This window comes from Dunckerocampus dactyliophorus, chromosome 12 (genome assembly GCF_027744805.1).
Source record: "Dunckerocampus dactyliophorus isolate RoL2022-P2 chromosome 12, RoL_Ddac_1.1, whole genome shotgun sequence".
In the NCBI taxonomy this organism is placed as follows: Eukaryota; Metazoa; Chordata; class Actinopteri; order Syngnathiformes; family Syngnathidae; genus Dunckerocampus; species Dunckerocampus dactyliophorus.
This window is the reverse complement of record NC_072830.1, coordinates 26,673,620-26,691,254: the sequence shown is the minus strand read 5'-3', so window position 1 is coordinate 26,691,254 and position 17,635 is coordinate 26,673,620. Positions and strand designations below refer to the sequence as shown.

General features: G+C 40.9%; 1 protein-coding gene across 3 annotated transcripts in view; it reads right to left on the bottom strand.

Moving 5' to 3' along the window:
- Positions 1-229: 229 nt before the first annotated feature.
- Positions 230-17,635, bottom strand: part of megf6 (multiple EGF like domains 6) — a 53,728-nt gene continuing 36,322 nt past the window's right edge. For all 3 annotated transcript variants that reach the window (XM_054795170.1, XM_054795171.1, XM_054795172.1), the window contains 12 exons: positions 12,605-12,733; positions 12,050-12,178; positions 11,658-11,786; positions 11,418-11,546; positions 9,365-9,493; positions 8,380-8,505; positions 7,130-7,258; positions 6,042-6,170; positions 5,769-5,897; positions 2,501-2,629; positions 2,241-2,369; positions 230-1,962 (listed from right to left, as the gene is read on the bottom strand). In XM_054795170.1, the coding sequence (XP_054651145.1) occupies positions 1,883-1,962; positions 2,241-2,369; positions 2,501-2,629; positions 5,769-5,897; positions 6,042-6,170; positions 7,130-7,258; positions 8,380-8,505; positions 9,365-9,493; positions 11,418-11,546; positions 11,658-11,786; positions 12,050-12,178; positions 12,605-12,733 (1,496 nt within the window). In that variant the 3' untranslated portion in view covers positions 230-1,882. The remainder of the gene's footprint in view (positions 1,963-2,240; positions 2,370-2,500; positions 2,630-5,768; positions 5,898-6,041; positions 6,171-7,129; positions 7,259-8,379; positions 8,506-9,364; positions 9,494-11,417; positions 11,547-11,657; positions 11,787-12,049; positions 12,179-12,604; positions 12,734-17,635) is intronic.

Genomic DNA, 17,635 nt, shown 5'->3' with positions numbered 1-17,635 from the left:
CCACCTTTGGCCGACAGCAAAGAAAACGCTTTGATGCACTTGAAAAATGCCTCAGAATAGGAATGATCCTTTCCTCTAAAGAAATCTTTCTCTCAGAAATTGATTGCACACAACACTGCATTCCAAAGCACACAACTAACAAATATGGTTCAAAACAGGTGTTCACATTTTCCTTTTTTATTTGGGCAGTGGGCTGTCGGCTCAGAATTTTTCTTGAATTCTTTTATTTTCTTTCATTTTCCAAAAAAAATGCCCTTCATTGTCAAATGCAAATGTTAACAGGTAGGGGAATTTCACTCAGGACACACAGTGCGACACACTGAAACACTAATGCAGGCATACGGTGAACTTTTTGATTCAAGTAGTAATGAATGGGTCACACTTTAAAATAAGGTACACATAAATAGAGTAGCTACTGAGGAACTAATAAGCAACTAATGACGAAGGCACATTATTTTAGACTAGTTACTGAGGAACTAATGAGTAGAGTAGTTACTGTGGAACTAAGGCACATAAATTTAGAGTAGCTACTGCGGAACTAAAGAACTAATAAGCAACTAATGACGTAGGCACAGAAATTTAGACTTAGTTACTGAGGAACTAATGAAAAACTATTGAGTAACTAATGAGTAGTGGTTAGGGTTAGGTAGGTTTTTGAGTACCTTATTGTAAAGTGTCCTCTCTGTTTTCATCATTAACTAATGTTGATGCTTTGGCAGTATATTTTAATGTATATTTCAGAAAGTTTGGGTCATTAGGAGGTACCACATTTCCAATTTTTTTTTATGAAAATGCTCAAGAAACTGTTTCAATGAATACATTCTGTTCAAACACGATAGATTGCGCATAGCACCACCAACATGAGATATGCCTTCAGGCAAACAAAACAGCAAAAAAAACATTTTCCGGTCAAACTATTGTCTGATATTTACACTGGTCAATGCTGTCATTTCCATTAAGCTCTGAATTGACAAAATAGTTTGCATGTAATAACAAGAAAGGCCCTGACATATTTTCAGAATGCCAACAGCAGAGTTTCGGTCCTGCTTATTTTTTTCTGTCAGATATTAAAACAAAAAAGAAAAACATAGCAGAAAAGCGTTTTGCAAAAATGACTGGTTAAATGACAATTGCTAAAATGAGAATTAAAAAGAACGTTTCCCAAAGAACTCCAAAAATTACATGCTACAACAAAATGCAAAAATGCAATACTGTTTAATCAAATAGAGAACCAAACACAGAAAGCTAGTGTATATGCAATGGGATTTATAATATATATATCTGCCTGTGCACATATACACACATTGCATATTATTTTCATATAGTTAAATTACAGTAGGTAAACAAAATTTCAGAAACACCTCTCAGCATGAAGCAGTGCAATTTTATAGTACTGCCAAGTGATGTGTGCACAGAGAAACACCAAGTTTGAATTTGTCTTCAGGGAGGAAATTGAAGTTGTTCGTGAAATACGTTCTTCCCGTCTACTACTGACATGAACAAAATTCCAAATTGGTTGCATACTGACTGCACTACAAATGTGCTGAAATAAATACTAAAATCATAAATCACAAATCAGTTGCACTGAGCTGGAACCCATCACAGCTGATTGGGTTTAAAATGTGTTAGAATGTAATGATGCCCTGTCATCAATATTATTAGATTATCCAAATAAACATCCAGTATCCCTTGCAGGGTACACTTTATGTTTCTCTGAGTCCGGCTCACATTTCAGGTTTAGTGGTTGATTGAGTATTTTGAGCTCCAGGTTCAGTGATGGAGTGCCACTGAGTCCCACAATACACAGTAATACCAGATCACCTTTACCAAGATGACCTATGTAAAGTTTCCAAGAGCCAGGTTGCGTATTTTAATGCCGGGTTTATGTGGTTTTACCGCCCGCTCTTCTCTTTCTCTGGGACGCAGAAAAGTTCAGCTGTCCTGGTGTCTGGTGAAGCAGTGCTGAAAGGGAAGGGAGAAATCAGCACAATTTGAAAATCAAAAGCAAATGTTCTGGTGTTTTTGAAGGAGAAGTAAATGCTACATAGTCTCTAGTGAGTTTGTCTTTGAGGATGTAAAATGAAGACAGCCTCAAGTCTGACTCCATGCTGGGTGCACATTAAAATAACTGTCAGGAGACACAAGCAGATATTGAAGTGGACAGAGCAGGGCAGGAAGGGTATACAACTGTGTGTGTGTATGTGTGTGTGTGTGTGTGTGTGTGTGTGAGTGAGTATTACCTTCAGCGCAAGTTGGTCCCAGCCAGGTGAGTGGGCATTGACAGCGCCCAGTCACCCCATCACAGCGAGCCCTGTGAGAACACTGGCAAGGAAAAGCGCAATCTGGGCCAAATCGGTCACCACCGCAGTCTGAGAAATAGATAAAAGCGAGAGAGAAGAGACAAAAACACGTGAAATGTGGTTCTTCGTCAGACAAATGTAAGAGAAAAGGCGGTATTCTCAATGGCTGCTATGTGTTATTGGTCAAAGCAAAATGGGACCTTCTTCACATCTCTGTCCAGTCCTTCCTGGGGAACACAGGCAGCGTCCAGTGGCTGGGTCACACGGTGAGTCACCTGCACAGTCGCATGACTTTTCACACTCGTGTCCAAACCTGCCAACTTCGCACCCTAAGAAGAAAAACAAACGGAACCTTTTTCCAGTTCTACCAAGCACACAGAAAAAAGTCAAGGACACTTAAGGCTGACCAATTCAATTCAACCAACGTTTGTGGGAAAACACCACATTTCAGACTTCAAACTGCCCACATGCAGGAGCTCAAAATTTTAGCAAATCAAAAAGTCAACCAGCATCCGAGAATGGATGAGATGAACCTTAAAAGGTTTCACTGCACAACCTCGGTTTTCACACAGCATGCCCCAGTTTTCATATGATTCAGTTTTCACTGAAATATTTTCCTAAAAGTTTGCCCCAGTTTTTGTACATTGTCTCAGTTTTTGTACAATATTGCAACTGACAAACTAGTCCTGTATTGTATCGTTCTGCAAAATCGAGTGCCCACACAACATTTCACAACAGGAGGTTATGTTTTTGCCCACGTTTATCTGTTTGTTTGTTTGTTTGTGGTCACAATACCTTGAAAAGTTCTGCTTGGATTTGGATGAAATTTTCAGGAATTGTCGGAAATGGGATGTGGAAGAACTGATTACATTTTGGGGGTGATCCGGATCATCGCCTGGATGCAGGAATTTTTTAAAGGTTTCTTTAGCATTGTGAGATAGGACCATTTTCGGCATTTGTGAATATATAGCCACACAAAAAATGGTCAGAGCACTTGGAAAAGAAAATACAGGACAAGTTTCCAACAGGTTCTACAAAATATCAAAGACTGATCCAGGTAACGGAATAATTCCGGCTAGTATGATCCAGAATATGAAAAATAGGGAACCTTTGGAATTTTCATCACAAGAAAACAACAAATGAATCTATAAACATGCAATAAACACCATTTTATATATAGCCAAGACACTGTGGAATCTGGAGTGTGCCAACGGATTTCTTGTATCTTCAAAAGCTATGGAGATAGAGCCACAAGAAAACCGCCATTGCGGAAAATGCGATTTTTGTGAATAACTACTGAACTAATATTGATATCATGATGAATTCAATTGCTAATGGTATGTTTTTGTGGTCAAGGAATCTAAATACGTAGATAACATAAACATAGGACTAAGATTTATGGTGTAAATCACAATGTGGGGAGAACTATGGCGCTTGGCGGAGGTCTGCGCTCCCCGAGTGCTTTTCGAGTTTAGTGAGTGTCGCTGCTAAATAACCCGCCATGGGGCCAAGTGTCAATAATTTAGTAAAGAATGTGAGAAGCACTATTGAATATACTGTATATATTATAACGTTGAAATATATTCTATCTGGCCAGGATGTACAGAAACTCCACTTCAAAATATCTTCCATCCATTTATAATTACTTTGCATAGTTTTCTGCATGTAAAACTATGATTACTCTCTATTAAATGTATTTTTTGTTAATATTTTGGGGTGTCTGGAATGGGTTAATTGGATTTAAATTATTTCCAGTGGGAAATATCGCCTTGGTTTTCTTGCATTTCAGGTGTCATCTGGTTTTTTGGAAGAAATTATGACAAAAATGAAAGTTTTACACATTTTTGTACACAAAAACACACATACACACACACAGGTATCGCCAGGAATGTTTCTGCGCTGCATGTCCCTCCTGCTGGGACTGAAGTGGCCATTTAAGCATTCAAACTGCAGCTGAGAGCCTCACAAGCTGGCAGGAGGGCACAAGGATGTAAGAGGAATGCATTAAGCGGTGGGGAAACATGTCTGTCATCAAATAACCAGGCCAGTCGTCTGTCTGTCTGTCTGCCTGGCAGACAAACCTAGGATGTTTTTAGAAGTTCAACTCATGCGTGCTCACGTCGGTCTTTGTAGAGTTACACCTGGGAACCCCACTGTCTGCACAGTAATGCACACAAGCTTTAAGTATATTTTTATGTAAAACCATTTTGGAAGTTTGCATTGGGCGTCTGTGTCAGTCCCGTCATTGTTCAGTTTATCTGTGTTTTGTCGTGGTCTTCCTGCCCCTGCGCCACCTAGCAGCGCTTTCCTCCCATTTGTGTCCTGTCTAGCTATAACATTTTCATCCTCAGTCAGTTCAGTCTTGGTATTACTGGCTCATGTTATTTGTTACATCCATCAAGAGGGTTCTGTTTCAGTTGTCATTTGTTTTTTAAAAAAAAAAATAAAAAAAAAGTGAACAAAAAGTGACCATACAAAACTTTTAGAAGGAACCAGTTATGGGCATGATGGTGTTTATTTTTCTCACTTGAGACCAGACCAGTGGGGACTTGTGCAACCCAATCCACCTCTTAATACCACCACAGGCACATCCCAATTATATAAACCATCAATAATACACAAAAACGCAATATATCAATGTGTGGCATTAAACATTTGTGGGTGAATGCCATTATTATGAAAGCCTATCCAGTTAACCCTTTAACTTTAAATACTTCATCTCTAAACAACTCCAAAACACAAACCTCTACACTAAACATCATCTGGAGCAGGTTATAATTGATATTTAATTAATACCATGACAAAAGCATAGACATTTCAATTAAGCCTCGCGCTGTTCATGTGATGAGACTTTCATGCGCGCTGTGTAACTGAGTGTTAGGCATAGGCTTTCAGACGTCAACCATTCAAAGATCGGAAAAAGGCTGACGTTGCTTTACGCCTGCTAGCTGGCCCTGTGAGGCGAATCTGAAATGTGATTGGTTAAAGAAACAGCCCCACTGATAATAGTGTTTAAGTGACATGAGCCAGCACTACTGATTCTGAAGGCCCTGGGAAGGTTACATTGACATGGCAACATAGAAGCTGAAATCTGATTTGACAAACTAAAAATCAAACAGACTGGAAGCAGTGCAGTCAGGATTGACACCATGAAATGAAGATAATAGGCTGTTGGGAATAAATTAATCAAATTCCATGAAACAAATAAACGAATTGAAGTTGTAAATGTAGGTCAGTGCTTCTGACAGCGTTTAGGCCAGCTGAGAAGGCTTTGCTGGGCCTGACTGCACACTACTGGACCAAGCATGTTGTACATTTCCTAAATTAAATTCATCTTTTCAGGCATACCAGGTAGGTTTCTGTAACAGTGTACAATTTGGTGCTGATCCACATTAAGGTTGATTGTCCTCGGTCAAGGTTTCAAAATGTTGGATTGGCCTCGGGTATTCAAATACTGTAATGACTCACGTCTTTGGCACTGAAGCCCACAGTATCCTGGTGGACATGCACATTGTCCTGTCACTGGATCACACGTCTGCCCCACTTTACAATCACACGTATGGACGCAATTCACGCCAAAAAATCCAAGTGGGCATTCTAGAAAAAAAAAAGAAAAAAAATTAGGAACTTAAAGTAAAATTTATAAAATAAAATTTCAAAATTTTCACAGGGATGTTCTTGGAGCCCCTTGTAACCATCTGACAAGTTTTGTATTTCTATCCATTGTGAGCGTTTGCATACTGTGTTGACAAGAGTGGCCGTAGTATCCAGCAGTACAGTTGCAGGTGCCGATAAAGCGGTCGCAGGACCCCCCATTGTTGCAAGGACAGTCTTGAGAACAATCCAGCCCATATTTTCCCTGTAAACAGGCTACACACACAATAGGTTAAAAATACTTAGTGGGACTGTATTCATTACAATGAAGTCAGATGCAGGATCTTATGTGATTTTAATTAAACAGCATCGTGTCCTGAAACAGCCAGTCTGCTATTATTATATGAAGTCCCCCCCCCCCCCCCCCCCCCCCCCAACTACAGTCGTCCCTCGCTACATCGCGGTTCAAACATCGCTCCCTAACTCTTATCGTGTTTTTTCAAAAATTAAATCATTAAAAAATGTTTTGTGGTTCAATACGGCCTATTATTAGTTTTATAAAAATGCATATTTGAGCAAATTGTATGTATTATTGACCTTTTCAAGCATAAAAATGACTAAATTAATGAAAATACAAATATACAGTAAGGCGTGATATGAAGTGTAATCGTGGTTTGTTTCAGAAGCGGGGCCTGGGAAGTGACCGTGTGTGACGTCAGCTTGCTAAAGTTGATTGTAGCTGAGTGCTCCCAACAGGTGAGTGTTCCCAACACAGTAGAGAGCGGCCGACAGCAGCTCCTGTGTGAACGTTCACTGCATGTGTTCTCTTCTTGTTAATAAAGTGATTGAAGCGCATTGTGAGTCTCTCCTTAACCACAAACAGCGGCAATATCCTATACTGGTCACTAGATGTCAGTAACGTTACATTGATGGGACAATAGCCACCGCAGGAAGCACACGGTTCATATTTATGTCAAAGATTTCTTATTATGTCTATTGGGTAATACAAGTATAAAGTTGACTATGGGGTGTTATTTCGTGTCTACAGGGCTCTAATAATGGTTTAAACTGTATTTTTAAAGGTTATAAACAGGTTTTCTATGCTCTACAAAAATATTCCATTTAATATTGAATCCTACTTTGCAGAAATTCACTTATTGCAATCGGGTCTGGAACCAATTAAACGCGACAAACGAGGGACGACGGTATAAACTTTTACGTTTTGTAACTCTAACCTGTGTCACAGTATGATCCGGTCCAGCCAAGGCCACATTTGCATGTGCCATCAACAGGATCACACAGACCTCCATTTAGACATCTGCATATGTTCCGGCATTGCAGGCCGTAAAGTCCCTTGGGACACACTGGGGAAATATTGAGAACGCATCAGACAATTGTAACAGCAATCAGAACACTGCAGAACAATACGGTCAGATAATATCCGGAACAAGAGAAAAAAAACATCACAACAACTATAACAGAATAGAATGATATACGGTAGGCAGTGTCCTCCTCCAAGGCCAAACATAGATATAAAATAAATAGAATAAATATCATGATGTGCAGGGCAAGGCTTTTCAATTCCAGTCATAGATTAGGTGGGCTATACTAGGTAATTAATTAATTAATTAATTAATTAATTAATTAATTAATTAATTAATTAATTAATTAATTAATTAATTAATTAATTAATTAATTGAAAACAATATTTTTTGATAATCTCCATTTCAAGCAATTCAAGTTGTTTAGAAAATATCAGAACACAAAACAAAAATCGGAGCACATCAGGCCTCTGCGAAACAAGAGGCCTTTCTGTAAGCACTCACAGACAACCCTCCCTTGTGTTTATTTAAGCAACAGTTCATTAAAGCAATGGCAAAGTAGTCCAATGTGGCGCTGATATAAGGAATCAGCATGTTTCTCTGGGTAATTTAGCTTGGGAAAACAAGAAGGAAGATGCCTTTGATTTCCTTGTATATTTATTTGCTTCTCTGCCAAATCCAGCGATACGGAACACAGAAAACGAGCTACTTATAGGTCTCTGTAAACAATAAACAAGAGACGTTTAAGAGCTGGAGAGTCTACATACATTGAAGAGGATAAAGAAGTGAGCGCTGTGTGCATCCAGGGTTGGAAACCCCCGCTTAAAATGGCTAAAAATGCTGATAAACCAAATGGGCTCCAATAGGTTTCTCAGCAAAACTGCTGGTAATTATCAGAGGCCCAACACTAAGAATTGGTGACTCAAAGTTGATGTTTACTTAAGAGAGTGATAAAAAGGCAAAGTTCAAGGCCTAATACGAATCCTATGAGACTGACCTTCCTTGAGGACAAAGTCTATAGATGGACTGTGCAGTAGGCTACTGAGGCAAACCATCAGCCTAAACACACGCATACAATACTATAAGGAACAGAAATGTAATTAAATATAATAACCGGCACAACAGGATCCATCATCAAAGTTATCAGTGTTGCCTTTCAGTACCTTGACAGGACGGTCCCATTCTTCCAGCAGCACAAATACACCTTCCGTTAGTTGGGTGGCACTGACCATCTTCCCCACAGGAGCACAGTTTAGCACAGTCTTTGCCATAGTACCCACTCGGGCAGCCTACATGGAACAAAGAAATGGGTCCAAAGCAAAAGGTCATGAGGAGAAGGCTTATTTTTGACGACAGTGCTTCAGTACATCGACAACAATTTGTTATTTGCTAATAATGCAGCACAACAAGGTTAGGGGTGGGGTGCTTTCTGTGAGTTCCCATGTTCTCTTTGTGTTTGCATGCATTTACTTCATTAACAACAGCCAAAAACAAGGGGCACACGTTGTAGCATGCTGCCCAAGCTCACATTGCTGGAACTCATGTTTCATCTTCATCTGAACTTTATTTCCATTGTGCAAGGTAGCAGTTATTAATAACGGGCAGGATGAATAATATTATCAATAATATGACACATTTGTGTTGCATTTCCATGCATGTGCACATGCATGAGCATGCGCATTGTGCTCAAACAGACACATTCTCATTCACTTCACAAGAGGCGTGTCCAAACTTTTGACTGGTAGTGTATATACTGTAATGTTTTCTGCATGTAAAACTATCATTGTTCTCGATAAAATGTATTTTTTTTATATTTTTGGGTGTCTGGAATGGATGAATTACATTTACATTATTTCCTTGGGAAAAATTGCTTTGGTTTTCGTACGTTCCGGTCTCCGTCGACCTTTTTGAGCAAATTAATAACAAAAACTGAGGTACCACTGTATATCGACACTGAGACATCAGGTGCAGACTTCAGGTGTCAAGTGTTCCCAAGCACTGAACAAATTGCTTTCACGCTGTACGCCACCTCTTGCTCTCCTTGCATGTTTACAGGGAGGCCCCATGACCCTGAACAAGTACAGTAGTGTAGAAAACAGATGGACCGATAAAGCCCAAAAAAGAAAGACGTTATCGTCCCAAACATACGTGAGCTGCAGTCCGCTCCAATGAAGCCTGGAGGACAGTGGCAAGCTCCTGTCCTGGAGTCACAGCGGCCACCATTAAGACAGCGGCATCGAGACTTGCAGTTTGGTCCATAGCTTCCCGAGCGACATCCTGGAGAAAGATAACCGAAAAAGAATAAGTTGAGGGTTTGAAAAGTGGGACGTTTTGTGGCTAAAAGTGGTTAAAAAGGTGGAGTTATTTTTCCTGACCAGTATGGAAACTCATAGCGGAGGAGTCCTTGAGCAAATCTCCTCCTGTTTACAATTTAAAAGCATATTCATGAAACACACACACAACGTGTCCCATGGCAACCAGACAGCTACATTGTTCATCTAACACTTATTGTACGCCATTTGTGTGCTTTGGAAGACATTGTTTATTTTTTCCATTTAGTTTAGCTACGTTTATCCAAGACGATTAACACTTGACGAAATGAAATTACAAATGAAACTCATTCCCTTCGTGGTCAACTTAAAATAATGATGGAGCACTTCTTTTATATTTCTTTGTAAATACATTTTATAATATAGCTATCTATGATTATTTATTTATTATTATTACAAATAATATATTGTTTTAAATGTGATAATTATTTGATAATAAAATATATGTAATTAATATTTAGATAATATTCAATTAATATTTGATTTTTTTAAATTTATTAATACTTTCCAGTATTGATAAATAGACATGAATTGACAGAAAAAAAGGTTTTGCTCATTTACATTGAGTACACGTCAGTCTCATTATTCAATAGGTCCGCTTTGTATTTGTTTTAAGATGGGAGAACACGATCATGAGAGAAAAACTACTGAACTACGACTGTGTTCTCACAATGTTGATCTTATCGTTTAACAAGTGCAGCAGCAGAGGTCTTTCAGTCAATAGTTTGTAGCAACAAAGATAAATTTCCCTTTCCTGCCTGACATTACCACACCAACATGCATGGACTTTCAATATCAACTGGCAAGAAAACTCCCATCAACTTTCTCTGGTGCCCGAGCACACGGGAACATTCTTTCACACACGCTTTCTCTGCGCATGCATACGCGCTTGTCACAGCAATGAATGCAATCAGTCATATACTGTAGTGCACAACATGAATCTGTGAACCGAACGTGTTTACGGGTGAGCCCGCCGCACTCAAACACTCAGTCAGGCAACAGGCAGCGTGGGGAACAGATAAGAAAGGACTCCAGACTAAAGAGGCAATTACGGAGTTGTCATTATGCATGTCTGCCTTCCAAAAGCCCTTATCCGCTGCTGAGGAGACAAAAACAATGCCTTGTGTTTTCCTTGGCAACTGCTGTGTAACATTTATCAGATGTCTGGGGAGCGTGTGAGGAGAGGAAAGGGTCTGAGGTGATGTTAGGGAGTCGGGCTGCTAGATAGTCCTTAAATGGTATGGAGCACACGAAGAAACATGAAATAAAGTTCTGTAACAGAGCGGGTTTAGTGCTGGTGTTAGCATTGCATGAAATTTTTATATGTATCGTATAATATAGTATATAGGATAATAGCTAGTATTGCAATAATTACAGTATATCATGCATGCTGATTGTTTTCACTGTCCAAATACTTGTGGACCTAGTTGTAAACGAGTCAGAAAGTTTTTACTCTTCATAATTGGTAATGATGCACTCTCAAAAAAATGCACATCATTGCAACTTTAGGAGTGCGATGCCTTGTCACTGTGGTGGTACCAACAAATGAACTGCTTGTGTGCCCTCTATACTTGACTTCGACAACATTGGGAACATATCCATATCATATATTTTGGCTCTGTAAAAGGTACAAACTTCTACTTTGGAGTTGAGCAACTACTCCATGGGGTACATTGATGTAGATTACGCCTTAAGGGGTTACAGTAGGAGAAATAGACTCCGACTGTAACCGTATTTTTGTAAGTGTGGAAAAAGGTTGTATTTGCCTGACCACTTCCCATTCAAGCAAAACCTTACAAGAGCAAATTGTTTCGCATTATTTTTGGCATGAAGCGTATTTTGTCAAAATACATTTGCCTTGTCATTCTTACTTTTCTCACAGCGGGGCCCTGTGCGTCCAGCAGGGCAGCCACAGACCCCTGTCTCATGGTGACATGACACCCCAGCCTGGCACTCACATCGCTGGGCACAGGAAGCGCCATAGAACCCCATGAGACAAGCTGCGTATTGACATACACATGCAGGAAGAGTGGATTTATCCAAATGTCAATGCATATTATTCTACAGTATTTCCAATGTGCCTTTATTTACTTTCATTTAGCTTTACTAACGTTTGTCACACTTGGCTCCACTCCAGCCAGGTTCACATTGGCAGTGGCCCTTCACGTGGTGGCAATTTGAGCTATGGACACAGTCACACTTCTGCTCGCAGGCCTCACCGAAGAATCCCTCAGAACACGCTTCAAGACCAAACACACATTCATTTGCATTCAGCGTGAAAGAGTCTAAGAAAAGTGCTTTTCCACTCTTCTTTTATGTGTACTTAGTCAGTGCCTATTGCACTAAATACCTTGACACAGCAGGTTTCACAAAAACCCACAACTTTAAAACCTCTGCTATGGGTTAGAAGTGAAGCGCAGATGCCAGGTCAGAGACCAACTACCCTTGCAAAAATTGGGCCTTGTTCCGATGATTAGTTGTGTCGTGCTCTTGATGCACTCACTTGATTCACAGAGCTGTCCTGTCCAGCCAGGCAGACAGACACACTTTCCTGTCTCCCTATGACATATCCCTCCATTCATGCAGCTACAGATACCAGTGCAGTTGTCTCCATCCCGTCCTACCTTGCACTCTAGGAGAGAAGGACAAAAAACATCACTTCCCCATTTAGGGCAGTGTTTAGTTCATGTGTTTCAGATATCAATTGATAGAACATATTCAAATATAGCCAAAAGAATAAAAATATAAAAAATGTCTTCACAATAAGGTACACAAAAACACAGTACTTAGTGAGGAACTAATGAAGAACTAATGACTAAGGCACATACATTTAGACTAGTTACTGAAAAACTAATGAGGAACTAATGAGTAAAGTAGTTACTGAGGAAATAAGGGACATCAATTTAGAGTAGTTACTGAGGAACTAATGAAAACTAATTAATAACTAATGATTAGTGGTTAGGGTTAGGTAGGTTCGTTCCTCATTAACTACTGTAATTTTGTGTGCCTTATTGCAAAGTGTTACCAAAATGTCCTTAAAATGTACGGCCAAACTCACCTAACTCACAAGTAGTTCCTGCCCAGCCAGCAAGGCAGGAGCACTGGCCCGACACGCTGTCACAGGAGCCTCCATTTTGACACAGACATTGACCAGAACAGTTCTCTCCATATTGTCCCACAGGACATGCTGTACTCAAACAGTGCAGAAAAAAAAAAACAGTCCACAAATTTCTGGTAAAAAATGAGTGCAGCGTCACTTAATCTGAAAGCAATCATGAAATTCCAAGTTGATATGCTTCCAAGAGAACTCCATTCTCTACAACAAGCTTCAGGAGGGACTAATATACAGCGGACAATTCATATGGCACACCTTTGCAATCCACAGGTGGGTTACGTACGGGCTATGTTCCTAGACTGTGGCGCATGTCGATGTTACGTCCCGTAGTGGCGTTGTGGCTGCTTGTGTGTGTTTTTTCCCTCTCCTCTGCAGAACGGTAACACACCTGGAAGGTGCATGACGGGTTTGCTGGATTGACAATCAGGTGGCATAAAGGAGGCAGACAGCAAGCACCCACTTCTTGCTCTCTCAATCATTGCTGTGTGTGTGACCAAGCCAGAAGTGCTCTGTGTTATATCTGTGCTGTGTGCGCGCAGCCATTTTGATTTAGAATTGTGTGTTAATTGCCTAATGTGCCACGTTTAGTTTCCCTTTCCCTTTGTGTTTCCCTTTTTTGGTATTTTTGTCATTTTTGCTTCACTAGTTGTTTTTTGAGGATTGTTTTTTGTTCCGTCCCCAGTTTTTTGTGGGGATTGTTTTTGTTATTCCTGGGATAAAATACTTAATTATCTTTGACCTATCAGTGTGTTATTTTTGCCTGCCCGGTATTTTTCTTCCTTACACTTTTGTTACGTCACATCCTACCCTAGACACCTTTTGGGATGCACGGTCGAGTTTTGGTGTAAGTTGGATTTTACACCGAAATCATATCTAAATTAACTCCGAAGTCACTCACACTGTACACAGAACACACAAAGGACATAAAATACAACAATAAAACATTGAAATACAAGAATTCCATGAAACGGTAAAAAAAAATAATTTCCACGTCAATATTAAGACCACAACACTGCTTGGTTGTTACTGTCGCTTTCAGAGGATCAGCGCCCTTGTGAAGTTTTGTGATTTCCCACCGTCTTTGAACGTGAGTCCTGACTGTGTGTGTGGCTCTGTGCAGAGAGGACCGTTTGCTGACGTTTTGGTGTGGTTTGGCTGACAGTCGCCTGTTTTTGGTTTTGCAATAAATAGATTCTATAGATAAATAGATTCGGGTAGACATTACAATACGATGTTTATCCTTTTAATTATACTCGCAGCAGTCCAGTGTCGAGAGTTGTGTGGCTGCGTGTGAGCCGCACGTAGCGTATTCTTCCACGGCGCGCAGCACTGGAACTAATTCTTGAGCAAGACAAAAATTAAGTTAAATCTATGGGAGCGCACACATTAACGTCAAAACGACGTAACACGGAACACCATAAACCAAGGACCACCCATCATGATATACAAGCGGTCGGCTATAGAAGGAAAATTTTGTTTTTATTGACGCCTTTTGAGGAACTAGTTTCGCCATGTTGAGGCTGGTCCTTGCACAACAACAAGTGTAAGAAAAAGCAAAACAAGTGCAGAGTTAATCCTTTCATGTTTGCAGAACTGAGTTTGTGAGGTACGCTGAAGTCTTGCGCAATGTACTGACGCCTTGCATGGTGCCATGCACAAATTAAACAAATTAATGCACAAATTAATGTTTTGTATGACTTATAGGAACATTTGAAATCGTACAATCTGAAGAGGTTCCGCTATATACTCTATGTAGAGTGTGTTCATGTTTAGCGGATAGTGTGAAACCTGTTGCGCACCAAACAAGGGGACCTAGACCGCTTGGGTGATGGGTCTCGGTCCACTTGCAAGTGAATTCTGGTTCGGTTCGGTTCACTTGAACTCAAACGTGAATGCTACAGGGTTCAAATGACAGCAAAAGGCATGCGGAAATGACAAACATGTAAGAGGAAATGTAACGAAATGGAAGTGCTGTGCTCCCTCTGCGTGTGCGTGACAACGGTGCTCCTTCGAAGTATATTTTAGAAGCGTTTGTGAAATTTAAGCTTGCAAATATAAAAGAATCTAAAACTAACCTACACATTCAACCCAGCAGACAACATTATGGTTTGGAATATTGAAGTTACAACATGTATTATGTCACAAAAGCTGCCCAATCATGTCATTATGATCTGCATTTGTTATTCACTGCGCAGCCTTTGGTCCCATAACAAAAATACCAGTGTGACACTAAGTGAACCGCACCAAAGTGCGCACCAAGTATCTTTCAATTTATCTTTTTTGTCTGACCTGACTTAAGAACCACCTTTTTGTCAGACTGGATGGACCTTGATGAAACTGTGTGTGCTGAAGGGTCTCCTTCCTCCAATCTTACCCATCCCAGAAAAGGTCACCGGCAATGTGTCATTCTAGAGATAATTGCCCACAAACACATCTTAGCCGTGTTTAAGTAGAGGATGTTCAGCACACCCTCACACCCTGTTTTAATGAGGTGGCTTCCATTACCCAGAATGCAGTGTGGTCCTGCCCAGCCAGCGGTGCATTGGCAGGCTCCTTTGATGTGGTGGCAGCGGGCACCATTCCTGCACTCGCACATCTGGCCACAGGCAAGCCCGTAAAAGCCGTCCGGGCACACTGTGGGCCGAGCTAAAACATCCGAACGGTTAGAGGTAGCAACTTCACGAAAGAAGACAGAGAAATGTCAGTGATTCAGAGGTTCCATGTCTCCTGCTACTTGTCTTCGCTGTCTTACCACCTAGTCAAAATGCCGACATCAAATTGAAGACCAAAACTCTTCATTTACACAGCGTCTGCGTTCGTTAAGTGAGCTCATGTCCCACATGTGTGGTGTGGATCTGGGCCACATCAAAGTCAGCAGCAGCTCGGAGGCCGTTCCCTTTTTGGTGTGAGGGAGACGGTAATTAGAGCACCTGCTGAGACTGCAGGCCCCACCAATACACAGCTAAACAGAACCAGCTTACTTTGCCCCCGATGCCTACATTGCAGTCTGTGGCTTGGTTTAAGGAGATGCTGCATGCTGGAAGCATCTGTTTCTCATTGTCTAGCGAAGAGATTGTGAAAGAGCAAAGTTGAATGACACACACGCAGTGTTTGGTAAACAAATTTCTCCCATCCAGAACCAACCCAAAACCTGGTGAGTGGCTGAGCAAAGAAGTAGGCTTTCTAATGCAAAGACAAGAATTTTTAGTGGGACGATGAGATCAGAGACACCAAGACCGACGCGTCTTATTGTGAATCCATCACAGGACAGTTGATGAGATCACAGCTTCCGGGTCACGTCCCGTTGTTCTTCTTCACCTCCACCAAGAAGGTTTGGGCCTCATTCAGCAACAATTCTTCTGAACTTCATTTATTTTCAGAGGGATAGTTTGGGCTTTTTAGCATGAAGCTGCATGACATCCCCATCAGCAGTGTAGTCCATCAACGGTGACTTACTTCAAACTTGATCGCGTGAGCCCAGTTCTGGTCCGATTTCGGTGATGAGAAATGTAGTTCTGGTTAGTTGCTGGGCTAAGTAAAGAGTTTGGCTTCTCAAAACAAAATGCGTTCCCCAGAGTACAACATTTTGCATGACAAAAATGCCTCCTCAAAAAAAAAAAAAATTAGACCTCACAAATTGCTCGGCTTTAGTTTCACTGACGTCATGTGTATGTGATGAAAATGGCTGCGACGCTCGCATCCTCATCCGCTGTGGAACACATACGTAAACAAGATGGCTGCGACGCACGCGGCAGATGCATCATCTTCACTATCATGGTTGTTGTTGTTCTTGTCTCTCTCTGTAATGTCCCCCTCTTGTACCCGCACTACCCCTTCTGTTTTCTTTTCTCTTCTTTTCTATCCCCTCCTGCTCCGGTCCGTCTGCTCCAAGTTTGCATAACAATACATAAAATGAACTCAATTAAAATCTATATAACAGAGGAAGAGTATCTTACACTTTTCCCTGGCAGAGCAAATCTGTTTAGCATGTGAGGGCATTTGCTCTTTCAGAAGCATATTGTTTTGAAAAGCCAAACTTTTTACCGAAGTAGCGCCATCAACTAACCGCAACTATGTTTCTCATCACCGAAATCCGACCAGAACTGGGCTCACGGGATCAAGTGGGGGGGTACGGTAAGTCACCACTGATGGACTACACTGCTGATGGGGATGTTATACAACTTCATGTCAAAAACTCCAAACTATCCCTTTAAATGCTTCTTACCTCCATCCAATTCCACATGTTTTATGTTTTATATGCAGGCCAGTGTTATCGGTTCAAATTGTGTGTGCTAGTAACAGTACTTGACATCTCTTTCTCCAATTGATGACATTTTTTCCATGTCTATGTCATTAAAAGACCGTATGACGATATTGTAATTGGAGGGTACGTATACATGTACATACATACATTAAATGACAGCTAACGTTAGTATCTAAACTTTCCCGAAACGCTATCATTAGCTGGCAACAAACATAACTAATGCTTGTGTAAGAGGGCAAATATAATGCTTGCAGCACATTCGAAAGTTAGCGCCTTCTAGGCAGCCGTGTAACCGTTGCACACAGTCCCATTTTAAGGAAAGTGGTGGCCCACGTAACCAAAGGAAGCCACAAATTGGGCCGTGACAGAAATGTCGAGTTTGGCGGTTTCAGAAAAGGAGGGTGTTCCCCCCTTCATTTTTGACATCATTTTCTCCTCCTTCTGATGGAGGCCTCGGCTTGAGTCAAGTATGCATCCTTTCTGGCAATGCCCATCACTTTGCTCTCACGCTGACAGCATGACGTCTTGGCCTGCGTCTGCAGTGGTTCATCCGTGATGTTGTTAACGCCGCCTCAGTGAGTATGCTGTCATCCTAAATGAGCTCTGTGGTAACACTGTTGCAAAAGTACTGGTTATCGTCTATTGTTTGTTATTATTGTAGTGTGTGGCAGCACCATGGCAACATGCTGGTTCTTTTCGTCCTGAAAGCG